The sequence below is a fragment of the Lynx canadensis genome, chromosome B1, assembly GCF_007474595.2.
Source record: "Lynx canadensis isolate LIC74 chromosome B1, mLynCan4.pri.v2, whole genome shotgun sequence".
Taxonomy (NCBI): Eukaryota; Metazoa; Chordata; class Mammalia; order Carnivora; family Felidae; genus Lynx; species Lynx canadensis.
Window position 1 is genome coordinate 167270361 of NC_044306.2, and position 12950 is coordinate 167283310.

The 12950-nt window shown below is 37.3% G+C and overlaps 1 protein-coding gene across 2 annotated transcripts in view; it reads left to right on the forward strand.

Moving 5' to 3' along the window:
- GABRA2 (gamma-aminobutyric acid type A receptor subunit alpha2) overlaps positions 1 to 12950 on the forward strand; it is a 123345-nt gene that overhangs the window by 100176 nt on the left and 10219 nt on the right. For both annotated transcript variants that reach the window (XM_030313937.2, XM_030313934.1), the window contains exon 9: positions 9326 to 9528. In XM_030313937.2, coding sequence (XP_030169797.1) covers positions 9326 to 9528 — 203 coding nt within the window. The remainder of the gene's footprint in view (positions 1 to 9325; positions 9529 to 12950) is intronic.

A 12950-nucleotide genomic window follows, 5' to 3' on the forward strand; every position in this document is an offset into this window, starting at 1 on the left:
AGATATAATTCCTACTCTTCGCAGAGGTTACAGTCTGTCTGAGGAGATAGGAGGGTAAACAATATATATAACATATATTATGATATATTGTGTTCTGGGAATATGCAGGGTGCTCTCTGGTAACATGAAAGGAGCACTTAACCCAGATTTGGAATAGTAACTGATCCTCATAGCTTGAGGCTGTGTTACTGATTCTCTAGAGTCTCTGAATATTCATATACATTTTCATGTATGTACTTTCACATTCATCATGATTGCAAATAAATTTTAGTCTGTAGCCATGAACTTTTAACATAGTGCTAATTTAACAGTGTATATAGATGTTAAATTAGGGTTAGTAACATTACTGTATGAAGTTCTTACTTTCAATCTTAAAATATAATTTTGATTTTGCTTATGGGGAAAGAATTAAATAATTGGCCAGATTTCATACATAACATTTTTTGCCAAAAATACAATCAAGGCAGTTAATGCGTGTGTTTGGTGGGGGGTTGGGGGAGTAGAATATTAGGTAAGCTAATTGAATAAATTAAGTGCATAGGATTAAAAACTTGTTTTTTCTTGAATTTTCCTATTTTCCACAAGTTATTTTAAAATGATGTAAATACAGCAATATTATAGCAAACTCTCATAATTCATTTTGATTCATGTTTATATGCTTTCAAAGTCCCCCTTTTAACATTCAGTTAGCAGGAACACAGTGAACTGTCAGAGCATCTATGTTTCAAATTTAATTATGCTGGCCGAATTCAGAGATTTCCGAATTTGCCTTATGACTATCAGTCATCTGCTGACATCAGTTCCAGAAGGTTGCCTATATTGTATTGATTGCTAAATGTTCCCCAGTGTTTCTGATTATCTGTCAAGCTCAACTACCCAGGGCACAACCAGAAATTCAAAAGTAGAAAAAATAGACATCTGACTAATAACATGGGAAGTTATACAAAATAATGCATTAAAATCAAGGCACTGGGCTTCAGGCTTCAGCACCGACATGTGAAGAGCTTGCAAGTTGTCACTCTTATCCTTGCCACAAGAAAAAGCTGAGCAAACTGAAAATTAAAGACTTTTGTTGCATTTGTAAGAGAATCGAGGTGACAGGCAAAGTGCCATCCCAAACTGTGAAGAGGCAGACACATTGAGAGAGATGCAGCTAAGTTTTTTTTTTTTTTTTAACCTGAAAGGGATGCTACTAAAGCATCATGCACTGCAATGATACACTGAGAGCCTTATCTATAACTGAAGCCATGTCCAGGAGAAGGGACCGGGCAGAACCTCATCCCAACCAACAGGAGGGCCATCCTCCCACTCCAGCCCCTCTGGCCTCGCTCCCTCATCTAAGGGGTGTGAACTCATGAAAACTCAACAGAGATCAGAACTTCAAGGAAATGGATTGGGCATGCGGCAGCCAGGGAAGGGAGTAAGAAGAATGGGGCATAAAACGTACCAGAGGAGACACAGTTGTGAAGATTACAGCCTAAGACACAGGCCCACCGGAAGACTGAGGTTCAATCAGAAGATTATAGAACAGCCCCCCTCCCTTACACCTTCCTGCCACACCAGCAAATCTCCAGGAGTGACCTAGCAATAGCTTTTAGCAGAAAGATCTGAAGTCTGGGAGGAAGAGTGCTTTGGGAAGTCCAAAGTCAAGAGGGTAAAACCGCAAAAAGAAAATGAAAGGAACTTGGATCCTGTGGCACCTATAGTGATAGCAAACACTAAACCTATAGCCAACACTAAACACTAGTGTTTAGCAAACACTAAACACAGCCACCCTATAGCCAGACTGACATAAATCCTGCACTAAACGTCTGTTTATCTCAGTTTCCATTACCCAAATGAACATGGTCAAAGTTCAACGAGACAGTATCGGGGATGTGTGTCAATTATATCTCAATAAAACTTGGGGGTGGGAGGGCAGATGAAGAAAAATTAGAAGGCATGCCGAAAGGAAAAAATACAAATCAAACCAGTTGGAAGAGGAAAAGCAGACCGCAGAACCAGACTCAGTTATGACAGAGATGTTGGAATGATTACCCAAGGAATTAAAAATAACTAAGATGAATCTGTTAAGTCTGTTAAAGTCCCTAATGGAAAAAATAAACAACACGCAAGAAGAGATCAGTCATGTAAGTAAAGAATTGGAAGCTCTAAGAATCAAAAGGAGTGATCTTACATAAGAAGTGATCATGCCATTACCCTGCTTAAAATGAACAGTATAATGGTTTCCCATTGCTCTTGATGAGAAGTTAGATTACCTTAACACCATCCAACAGGTTCTGAATGATCTGGCTCCTACCTCCCGCTCTGGCCTCATCTTCCATGAAACTCTAATCTGTCTTCCTGCCTTCCAGGCTTCTTTTCATTTCTCTTAAATGCTTTCCTTATGTCCCCGGCTTCCTATGCATGCTATTTCCCCAGTCTAGCATTATCTTCCCTTGCCTGGTGACCGCTTTAACTTTCCCCCTTATTTCCTTAGCGAAGCCTAACTCAAATTCCCAGTCTAGGTAGATCACTTGATTACAGTCCATCATAGACCTTGCCCAGTTGTGATGTTAGGTTACTTTGTGCTCTTTTAAAAAATATATATATTTTAACTTTTATCTTTTTGTGGCTTTGCTCACATTCCATTCATAGCTCTACCATATGTAGCACAAAATGAGGACTAAATGTTTATGTGCATTATAAAAGAAGGAATAGATTTCTTGCAGGTATCCTAATGAAGTTAACGCTTATCAGTTGCAGATCATTGGAGACGTAGTTTCAGTAAATATGTATTAATTCATTTAGAAACTATTTGGTAGCCTCCTACTCTCTGCTGAGCACCCTTTTACCTTTGGGGGAGAAGACAACGAACAAGGCTCTACTCCATGTAGTTCCCTGGAAGGATACAGTCATGTAAACCAACAGAAAATTCAAGGACACAGGTCACAGGTGCCTTTAGGGGTGAAATCCTGCAGAATGCATCAGCAGAGTGTGCACTCTGAAGTGCAGGAATCTTTGCACTCGTGTTCGTTGCTGTGTTCCCAGTGCCTGCAAAAATAACTGGCGTTGAGTAGGCACTCAGTAATGTACTTAGGGAAGGAATGATAATTAGGTATTCTTAAAAAAGAGGGGGAAGGATCCTAGGTAGAGGAAATAATATGTTGCCTAGACTGACAAATTGCTCAAACTGAGAAAACATTCATGTCACTGCAGCTTCAACCTCAAATATGAAAATGGCTTCCTTTAGGTCATAGGGGCCTTTCTCCGAGAAAAATGGCTTCAGGAAGAAAAGGATTGGGTAGAGAGATGTGAGTTTTAAATGTATTAAGTCCAGGATACATTCAGGTAAGCAAAAAAAAAAAAAAAAAAGTTATAATCTTTCACAATATTGTGCACACTAAAAGTGTCCTTTCAGACATCTTCTTCTAGATTATAGTTGATGGTTTCTAAATTCTCACAAATTTTAATTTAGTGGAGTTTGAGTTCATTAGGCTTTATGGCAAGATATGTTATCTAAGTTCTCAGTTCTGCACCTAACACAAAATTTCAGTGTTTTTATCCTTCAGATGTAGGACAGTAACGAGTTAAAATTGCAACCTTAAAAATAAAATAAGTGCATTTATTACTCTATTTGTAAGTGCTAAAAAAAAAACAAATCTAGCACTTTTGTTTTCAGAATGTCTGGTTGTTTTTTCTGCCATTTCTGCCAGTAACCAGCAGGTGGTGTCACACAATTTTACATTTGTGTCCTATTGCGGTTGTGCCGTTTGGTTTCCAAGACTTCCACCCCACACCCCAACCACAAACACTCACACACAACATCTGATGGGAATGAAGGTCTAAAGGAGGACTGTATCGTATCGTATCGTATCGTATCGTATCGTATCGTATCGTATCGATTTTGTTTCATTTCATCTTGTTTCATTTCATTTCATTTCACTTCATTTCATTTCATTTCATTTCATTTCATTTCATTTCATTTCATTTCACTTCATTTCATTTCATTTCATTTCATTTCATTTCATTTCATTTCATTTCTCTGATTTAAATCTGTCTTGACTTTGCTTTCAGGGTAATATTTTTCTGCACATGCACTGAGGCACCTTTTTATAATAGAGACATCGGTTCACATGCAGTAACTCTTTGGTCACTGTATCAACATTATGGGAAAACACTATTCATAATCTTCACTTCACAAATGAGGATACTGTGGAACAAAGGGGCTGGGGAATGTCCCCCAAGGTCACAAGATAAAGATTTAGGCATCTGGCTGTGGAGCTCACAGTGTCAGTCTCTGTGCTGAAATCATCCCCCCCCCCGACCCCCCGATTTGATTTTATACTCTCAGCACATATTTGCAGCCAACACTTGGTGTTCCTTTACTTTGATGCTATTTGTTCAGCTCCTGAGTTCAGGTCTCGGCACTTATACCTTACATAAGAAATGTTAACATAGAATGAAACCAGAATATCGAAGAACTGTATGTCAGATATTGTCTGTGTGTGGGGAATGATGACACATTTCACATATATGCATCGAATTTTAGTGCTAAAACACTGTAAGTTATTTGCCTTTTGTTTTGCTGAGAAAGAAACTTAGGCCTCCCAAGGACGCATTGAGTTATGGTAGTCACACAGAGGAAATAAAGAAAGAGACAGTCTGGTAAAGAAATGTGGGAACATTCATTTTTGGAGGCCCTAGTAGGTATAGAAAAATGCCCATTGTTGGCAGACAGGCATGTGGAAGGTCTGAGCTTACCAAGTAAGTGCAGCTCTTTTTTTAATGCCCAGATCTTCTATTTATAGTGTCATGGGAACAGGCGAGGCTGAACTAGCAGGCAGGAGAGCTAGCATACGAGAACCACACCCTTCCAGTGAAAAGAAAAAAAGGGGAAGGGGGGAAAGGTAGAAACTCATAGTCAGTGTTACCAATTTTATTGTCAAGTTTACACAGTCAGATGGAAGAAAAAAATTAGATATAGGGAAGATTTGAATATGGTGAAAAATAACCTCATAGTAGACTCATTGAACTGCTAGAATGTTTTAGTAGTTTGAATGACTAGACCCAGATCTAATTTTAAACTAGCAGTGTAGAATTAGAATCGTAGTTAAATTTGTGGTTTGCCATAATTTGAACTTTGCATTTTTTGATTAATCTACTTTAAATTAGTCAACAGTCATGTAATGATCAATCATTCCCAGAAACTCACACTTGAATTATAAATAATAAATGTCATCAGATATCCCTTCTTTAAATTAAAAATCTTGTATTTTTTTTGTCTTATCGCAAAAACAAAGCAAGTTCACTGCAAGAAAAAAGGAAAAAATAAAAAAATGAATTGCCTCCAATGTTAATTCCCCAAGTAACTAATATTACCGTCTTAGATTATATCCTTACAGATTGTATTCTTTCATGCTTGTCTAGTAAAATACCAAAGAAATGAAACAACAAAAAATCAGTCACAAGTCCATTTTCTATTTTATCCATCCAGACCACATAACACTTTCTTCCCCAAAGTGGTAACTGAAGTGTCCTTTTTCATTTTATGTTGTATTTACTAAGCTCATACAGGTATATCTATATTGATACACAAATCCAAGTGCAGATATTTTCATGAAAATTGAATCATGAACTATTTTTAAGCAAAATGTACGGTAGATACATTTGCAATGAATTAACAGCCCTGCTTTACTCTTTGTAATATTGTTGTGCTATTACTAGTGTAGGTAATCAACAATTTATTAAACTACTTCCCAATCAATGAATATGCCAATGGTTGCCACCTTTTTACTTTTACAAGGTGTGTTCATGTGAAGAGCCTTGTGTATCATTTATCGCTTTATATTTTCCTGCTGTCATTTCAGTAAGAGACATTTCTAATAGCAGTAGTGATAACAAAAAAGAATTAAAGTAGCTGACATTTCCTGCACACTTATGATGTGCCAGATTTTATGCCACATTCATACTAAACCGTCACAGCGTACCTCTAAAGAAGGTAGAGTTTATAATTCTATTTTGTATTTGAAGAAAGTAATAGTTGAGGAACTTGCTGTAAGTCACAGAAAAACAGCGAGTATTGGAGCCAGGATTCAAACCCAGGCCATGTGACTGGGAGGCCATCAGAGGACATAACAGTACAGTTCACCGGTATTTTATACTGCCCTGCCCCATCTAGAAGAATTGCTGGGGATCAGGGTAGATACCAGCAAAAATGGTGGAGTACGAAATTCCAAATAAAAGCCTCCTGGTATTAGGGTGAGGAAATGGGGCTCATTCAGAAAGTATTATCAGCACTTTATGGTGCCTCCCTGGAAGACATTTGCAAAAAGCTTGTCTTTGTATGTTACCTGACTCAGAATTCTCCTGGTGCAAAAGTTGCTACCAGGGAGATGTCACTGAAAGTATTTATAGGCAGATGTTTTAGTTGCTTCTGCCTGAGGTGATGGATAACATTTGGGACAAACAATGGTCTAACCAAAGAGTTTGAGAGGAAGGGCTAAGGAAGAATTGTACAAAAGTAGTTTCAAAAGCACTGACATGTATTTTGGAATCTAAAAGTCCACGTGTATACACAGAGCTTTGTGAACACTCAATAAAGACCCGAGACAGTCAGTTAAGCGTCCGACTTCGGCTAAGGTCATGATCTCACGGTCCATGCGTTCGAGCCCTGCGTCGGGCTCTGTGCTGACAGCTCAGAGCCTGGAGCCCGCTTCCGATTCTGTGTCTCCCTCTCTCTCTGACCCCCCCCCCACCCCGTTCATGCTCTGTCTCTCTCTGTCTCAAAAATAAATAAACATTAAAAAAATTAAAAAAAAAAAAGACCCGAGAAAGCCCTAAACTTTCACCTCTTGAGGCCCTACAGAAGCAGAAGGTGTATGTATGCTAAAGCAGGGTTGTAAACTACCTGGCTGAAAGTTGAAGACATATCCCAACCTGCACACAGAGCCACTTGGCAAAGACTGAGGAAATTTTTTGTTCCAGGTATTTAAGGAAAACTGTCTAATCATCAGATAGCCACTACGCTAAAACAAACAAACAAAATCCCAAAGAACTCAGTGGCCCCAAACAAAAAGAATCAGACTTTACAGAATAAGTTAAGAAAAGTCACTAGGGATGCCTGAGTGGCTCAGTCGGTTGAGCGTACAACTCTTTATTTCGGCTCAGGTCATGATCTTGCGATTCACAAGTTGAAGTCCTGCATCTGGCTCTGCCCTGACAGCTCAGAGCCTAGAGCCTGCTTCGGATTCTGTGTCTCCCTCTCTCTCTGTCCCTCCCCTGCTCATGCTCTGTCTCTGTCTCTCTCTCAAAAATAAATAAAACGTTAAAAAATTAAAATAGTAAAACTAAAATACCTATAAATACATTTCAATAAAAAAAAATTTAATGTTTATTTTTGAGAGAGGGAGAGACAGAGCGTGAGTGGGGGAGGGGCAGAGAGAGGGAGACACAGAATCCAAAGCAGGCTCCAGGCTCTGAGCTGTCAGCACAGAGCCCAACGCAGGGATTGAACCCATGAACCACAAGATCATGACCTGAGATGAAGTCGGACGCTCAACCGACTGAGCCACCCAGGCGTCCCTAAATCTTTATGACCTTGAATTAGGTAACAATTTCTTAGGTATGACACCAATTTGTAATCCCTATTCAGAAAGGATGCCCATTGCCGACATTCTCTTCAACACTAGCGTAGTATAAATCTTTTGAAGTTTGCTAATATTTTGGTGACTATATTGTTTTAAAAAGGCATCTTGAGGCGCCTGGGTGGCTCAGTCAGTTAAGCATCCAACTTCGGCTCAGGTCATGATCTCACAGTTTGTGGGTTCGAGCCCCGCGTCGGGCTCTGTGCTGATCACTTGCTCAGAGCCTGGAGCCTGCTTCAGATTCTGTGTCTCCTTCTCTTTCTGCCCCTCCCCCGCTCATGCTTTGTCTCACTCTGTTTCTCAAAAATAAATAAATGTAAAAAAAAAGAAAATTAAAAAAACACATCTTATTATCACTTTGTTTATATTTCCTTAACTGCTAAGGAAGTTAAATATATTTTCCTATATTGATTTGTCATTTGCATTGCTATATTTTGCATGTGTGTGTGTACATGTGTGCGCATGCATGCGTTTGTGCAAGCACATGGGTTGGGGAAGATGTGGTTTTGGTTGTGGATATGTGTGGTTATATCTGTCTTGTTTTCTGTTTAAGTATTCTCCTGTACCCAGTTCTCAAAAGAATACATCTTCACAGTCGTCTAAAACCTTGCACTTTGAGACATGAAAGGGCAGTGCGTTTCTGTAAATGTGTTTTTTAATATTGACTTAGTAGCAGGTGAAGTGAATTTACTTTTCTACCTTTTATTCCTACTACTACCATCATATTCCTAGATGCATTCACTCATGATGAAAGACTCACTGCTATTTTGAATTCCTAACTCTATTGCAGATGAGAAGAAAAAGCTGCTTTATTTATCCTCAGGGAAAGCAAAAAATACAATAGTATACAACTTTAACATATGAATGAACATTTCTTTAACATTTTAACTCTTTTAATTTAATGTGTCCTCTATGTACGAAATTAAACTTCTATTGGATCTCTGATAAAACAGGTAATTGCAGACATTTGACTGCTGATGTTACAGCTTACCTCCTGAGTTATTGCTTTCTTTTTACTTAATCATTATGACTTCCCTGACTACTGGCAGAAAAGCTCTGCAGTGAAAGGAACTAAATTATTTTTTAAATGAACAGAGTATAAAATATTCCTTAAAATGTAGTGATTTGCATTTTATAAGATTTAGGGTTTAGTTGCTTGTTTTATTTTCTATAGATTCTAAGCTTCGTTATGAAAGAAATTATGTCCTCATGACGCTAAGCGATCCAGAATTAATTTCATATTTAGGTAGCCATACTTAGAATGAAGAACTTCTTAATCATAGTTCCATTGTGATCACTGGTGTGGATGATTGGTCCATTGCTTAGCGTGTTTTAAATAAACGATGAATTAATGCATGTGAGGCTTTGTGTGGGATTTTTTAAAAATAAGGTTAATGCACGATGGATCAATTTAAAGTACCTACTTTCCTCATAGGAAATTCTACTTCAGTTATCACCACCTTTGTACCCTTAACAGTATTAAAAAGAGAAAAAGGAGATTCATAGCAACAAAAATGAAAACTTAAAGCATTTCAGAGTTATTACTTCAAGAATTATAACAGCCATTTGTGATAATTAACTTTGTTCTTCCAGTTTTTTTTTTTAAGTGGATACAGTGGCAGTGAAAGTAACTTTGAAAAAAGAATATTTCCAATGCTGTCTTGTATCTGTTGATGTTTTTGGTTCCTGTCTTTCTGCAGGAGTCACAACTGTTCTAACAATGACAACTCTAAGCATCAGTGCTCGGAACTCCCTCCCCAAAGTGGCTTATGCAACTGCCATGGACTGGTTTATTGCTGTTTGTTATGCATTTGTGTTCTCTGCCCTAATTGAATTTGCAACTGTTAACTACTTCACCAAAAGAGGATGGGCTTGGGATGGGAAGAGTGTAGTCAATGACAAGGTAAGTGAGAATCCCCTAACAGATTTAGTTTATAACAGACATGTTCCTAAAAATTGACATTAAAAACATTCAAATATAAATTTTATGTGTGTGTGTGTGTGTGTGTGTGTGTGTGTGTGTGAATCATATTTCTTTTAAAGTATGCTTTTGCCTGAAATCCTTTAGGAATGCTTGTAAGAGTATGACTTCTGTTGAAACCACTCCCTAGCATCTGCTGAGCTCTGACTGTGTGTCAGGCACTGTGCTAAGTTGTTTACACATGTTCTATCACGTAATCTTTACAACTTTATGACTAATGTCTCTTTTTAATTCTCATTTTTCTGATGAAGGAGCTAAGGCTTAGTGAAGTCATTTACTTGCCCAAGCTCACACAACAAGTTAGTAGCTATAATTGATGGCAGATCTGACCATGAAGTTCATGCTTTTAAATACCACACTGCTTTATAATAAAGAGATTTGAAAAGAAAGTGGACTTTAATTTACCTGTTGTAGAATCTCAGGCTCTATCAGCAGTTAAGTTACTCTTCACCTACCCTCATTGCTGTTGCTTGGATAGAAAGGTTCAAGCGACATTGTTATCTCTTCCATGTTGTGTGGAATAAGTACTTAGGTGCTGGAATGCTCAGAAAGTTTAAGTTGCTCATGTAGTCTATGAGACTCATTTGTTTTTAAGATTAATTTCTTTGGGAATTGTTGGTGTCCATTTTTAGGTTTCAAGTACTGAAGCTAGTGGAAGTTTTGAGCATTAATATAACATCTGTTCCCTTTCTTATTTAATGGATTATTATTCATCTGCATTAAGAGGAAGCTTTGGCTGTATCACAGTGAGATATAAAGTATTCTTAATAGTTAAGTTCTACTTGGAAGGCTCCTTTTTAACAATATATCTATTAAAATGTTTCTTCCATTAAATTTGGAATAACATACTTGGTGATTTTACTTCTTTGTCAGTTATTTAAATATAATTTTTTCTCATTTCTAGAACCATATTGCAGTTTAAGCATACAAATTATTGATGTTATAATTTAAAAGTCTTGCTCTTTTTCCTAATTTTGTAAACTGTAAGTTTTAATAAGTGCTGGTTTATTTCATTTTATAAGCAACGTTTTGCATACTAACAGCTACTGAGTAAATATTAAAGGGAATCCAATTAGCTTTCTATGCTTAACTTCTAGGTTATTTCAGCATTTCCATTACATTTTATTATTGATTTATGTTTTCATTTTTCATATAATGTACTGCTTTTTCATTGCTATCTATGCAATTACTTCTTTTTAGTTATATTAGTTACACATGCGCTTTCATACTAACTTTTTTTGAAGGTGAAATGCCAGATGTATTTATAAATGCCAGACATGTTTATAAATATGTCACAAAAGATAAATAGTGGTTTGTGGTAAATTCTCCATATAGATATTCATTGATATATCACTTTTTAATGCTATGAGGGTGCCAATCAAATTGACATTGTGATTTGGCATATCAAATTGACATTGTGATTTGGCATATCAAACAAAATACCTTCTCCCTGTACTTGGAAAATAGAAGTACCTATAAATGCAAAAAACCCATTCATGATGATGCATTCTAAAAACAATTACCTAGTACTGAGGAATGCTGGAATTAAGTCAAACCACATATCAAATCACACAGAGCAAAGATAAATCCAGGACAAAATCATTGATGTTTGAGTCTCATCTGCAAGAAAACAGCTAACAAATGTTGTATTATTTCAGTCCTAAGTGGTTGGAATTCAGTGGTTAATTTAAAGGGAACATTGTATCAGGCACGTTGCTTGTTCTTACTTTTCCATAGCTAGGCCTTTGAGAATTTTTTGTTGAATAAAGAATCGAAGAGTTTCTTTTATGAAGTCTGCACATGTAACACCAAGGAAAAACTTCATTGCCTTCACGGAAAGAATGTTCAGTCTTGGAAAGAATGTTCAGTCTTTACAATGGTGAATTTATCAGTGGGTACTCAACCCAATTTCATGATTCAAATGAATTTTGGGAGGTGCTTCCTAAACTTAGCTTGGAAATAACCACATTCTTAGGACTGAAAGGAAATCGAGTGCCCCAAACTAGCACATCTGCCTGAAAAAATATTTCAGTGCAGTCTACTTTCAGGCTTCTCTGCTTTAGTTTTCCTTAGGAAGAAATTTTTTTAAGTGGAAAATGATAATTTATTTGAATTATAGAATTTTTGTCCACTGCCCATATTGGTGTCCTTCCAGTTTTATCAGACTGGAAAAAATCCTCAGCTTTCGAAGTTGGTATCATAAGTCAATGCAGTTCAATCATCTGTCAATAGAAAGAGCATATGAAAAGTTCTTAAACATTTGTAAACTGGCAAGTATTAATTTGCATCATAAGAATAATAATGACTCAAAGATGCATACCACTAGCATATGTTTGAAAAAGGAAATACACATTTAACATACAATTTATATGTAGATTGCACTCTGTTGATCTTGAAAGTTAGTTTTTGCAAATACATAAATCCACTCCATTCATATTCAAGCTACATTTGAGCCCTCTGTTAGAAGACAGAGCCTACCTACTGTGCTCTGTGATCTTGGACAAGATGTTTTACTACTTTTAGCCTCAGGTGTGACACTAGATTACAAAACCTTATCACTCTAAAAGTGTAGTGCTGGATCAAATGTTCCATCTCCAGTTGTCATTCCTTTCCATATACAGAAAGTATCTTATTATGAAATTCCCCAAGTTCTTCTGGAAGCTTCCCTCACAACCAACATTCTTCCACTTGCCCAAGACTAATTCTTCCACTGCAGCTCTCGATCTCTTTCTCTCTTGTTCTTTTCTCAGCCTTGAAGCATCAGTTATTGTTTTCTTCTCATTTCATCAAGGCCATCTTCTCCTTTCCAGCTGCCTCCTTCCTTTCAGTAAGGAGTATGCTTACTCTGTTTCATTAACAGGAGGCAAGAACTCTCTCTAGATCCTATGTCACCCATTCCCCCATCTTCAGATTCTACCATCTTCTTCTCCAATTCAAGCTTTTTGAAAACCGTGCTACAATGTCTGTGTTCTCACTTTCAATTTAATTCTCAGCCCACTGTAATCTGATTTCCTTTTCATGTATTGTCCTGTAACTGACGAACACCAATAACCTCCACGTTTTCAGATCAGATAATAATTTTTCATTTTTCTCAAGGGATCCCCATTCAACCCATTGAATATTGTTGGGCTTCAGAACTCCATTCAGGTGCAAGTCAGCAGCATTTCTTTACAAGAAGCCTTCGAATAGCAACTTCCTGCCCTCAAATCCTGGCCTGGCAGCTGCCTTTATTCATTCTATTCTGAGAGTCCCTGCCCAAGTTCACAGTAGATCCTGTCTTCCTAACATCTGCTCTTGTTTACCCCCAAAGACAGCCATTTGGCTTTATTTTATTGTTTTTGGTT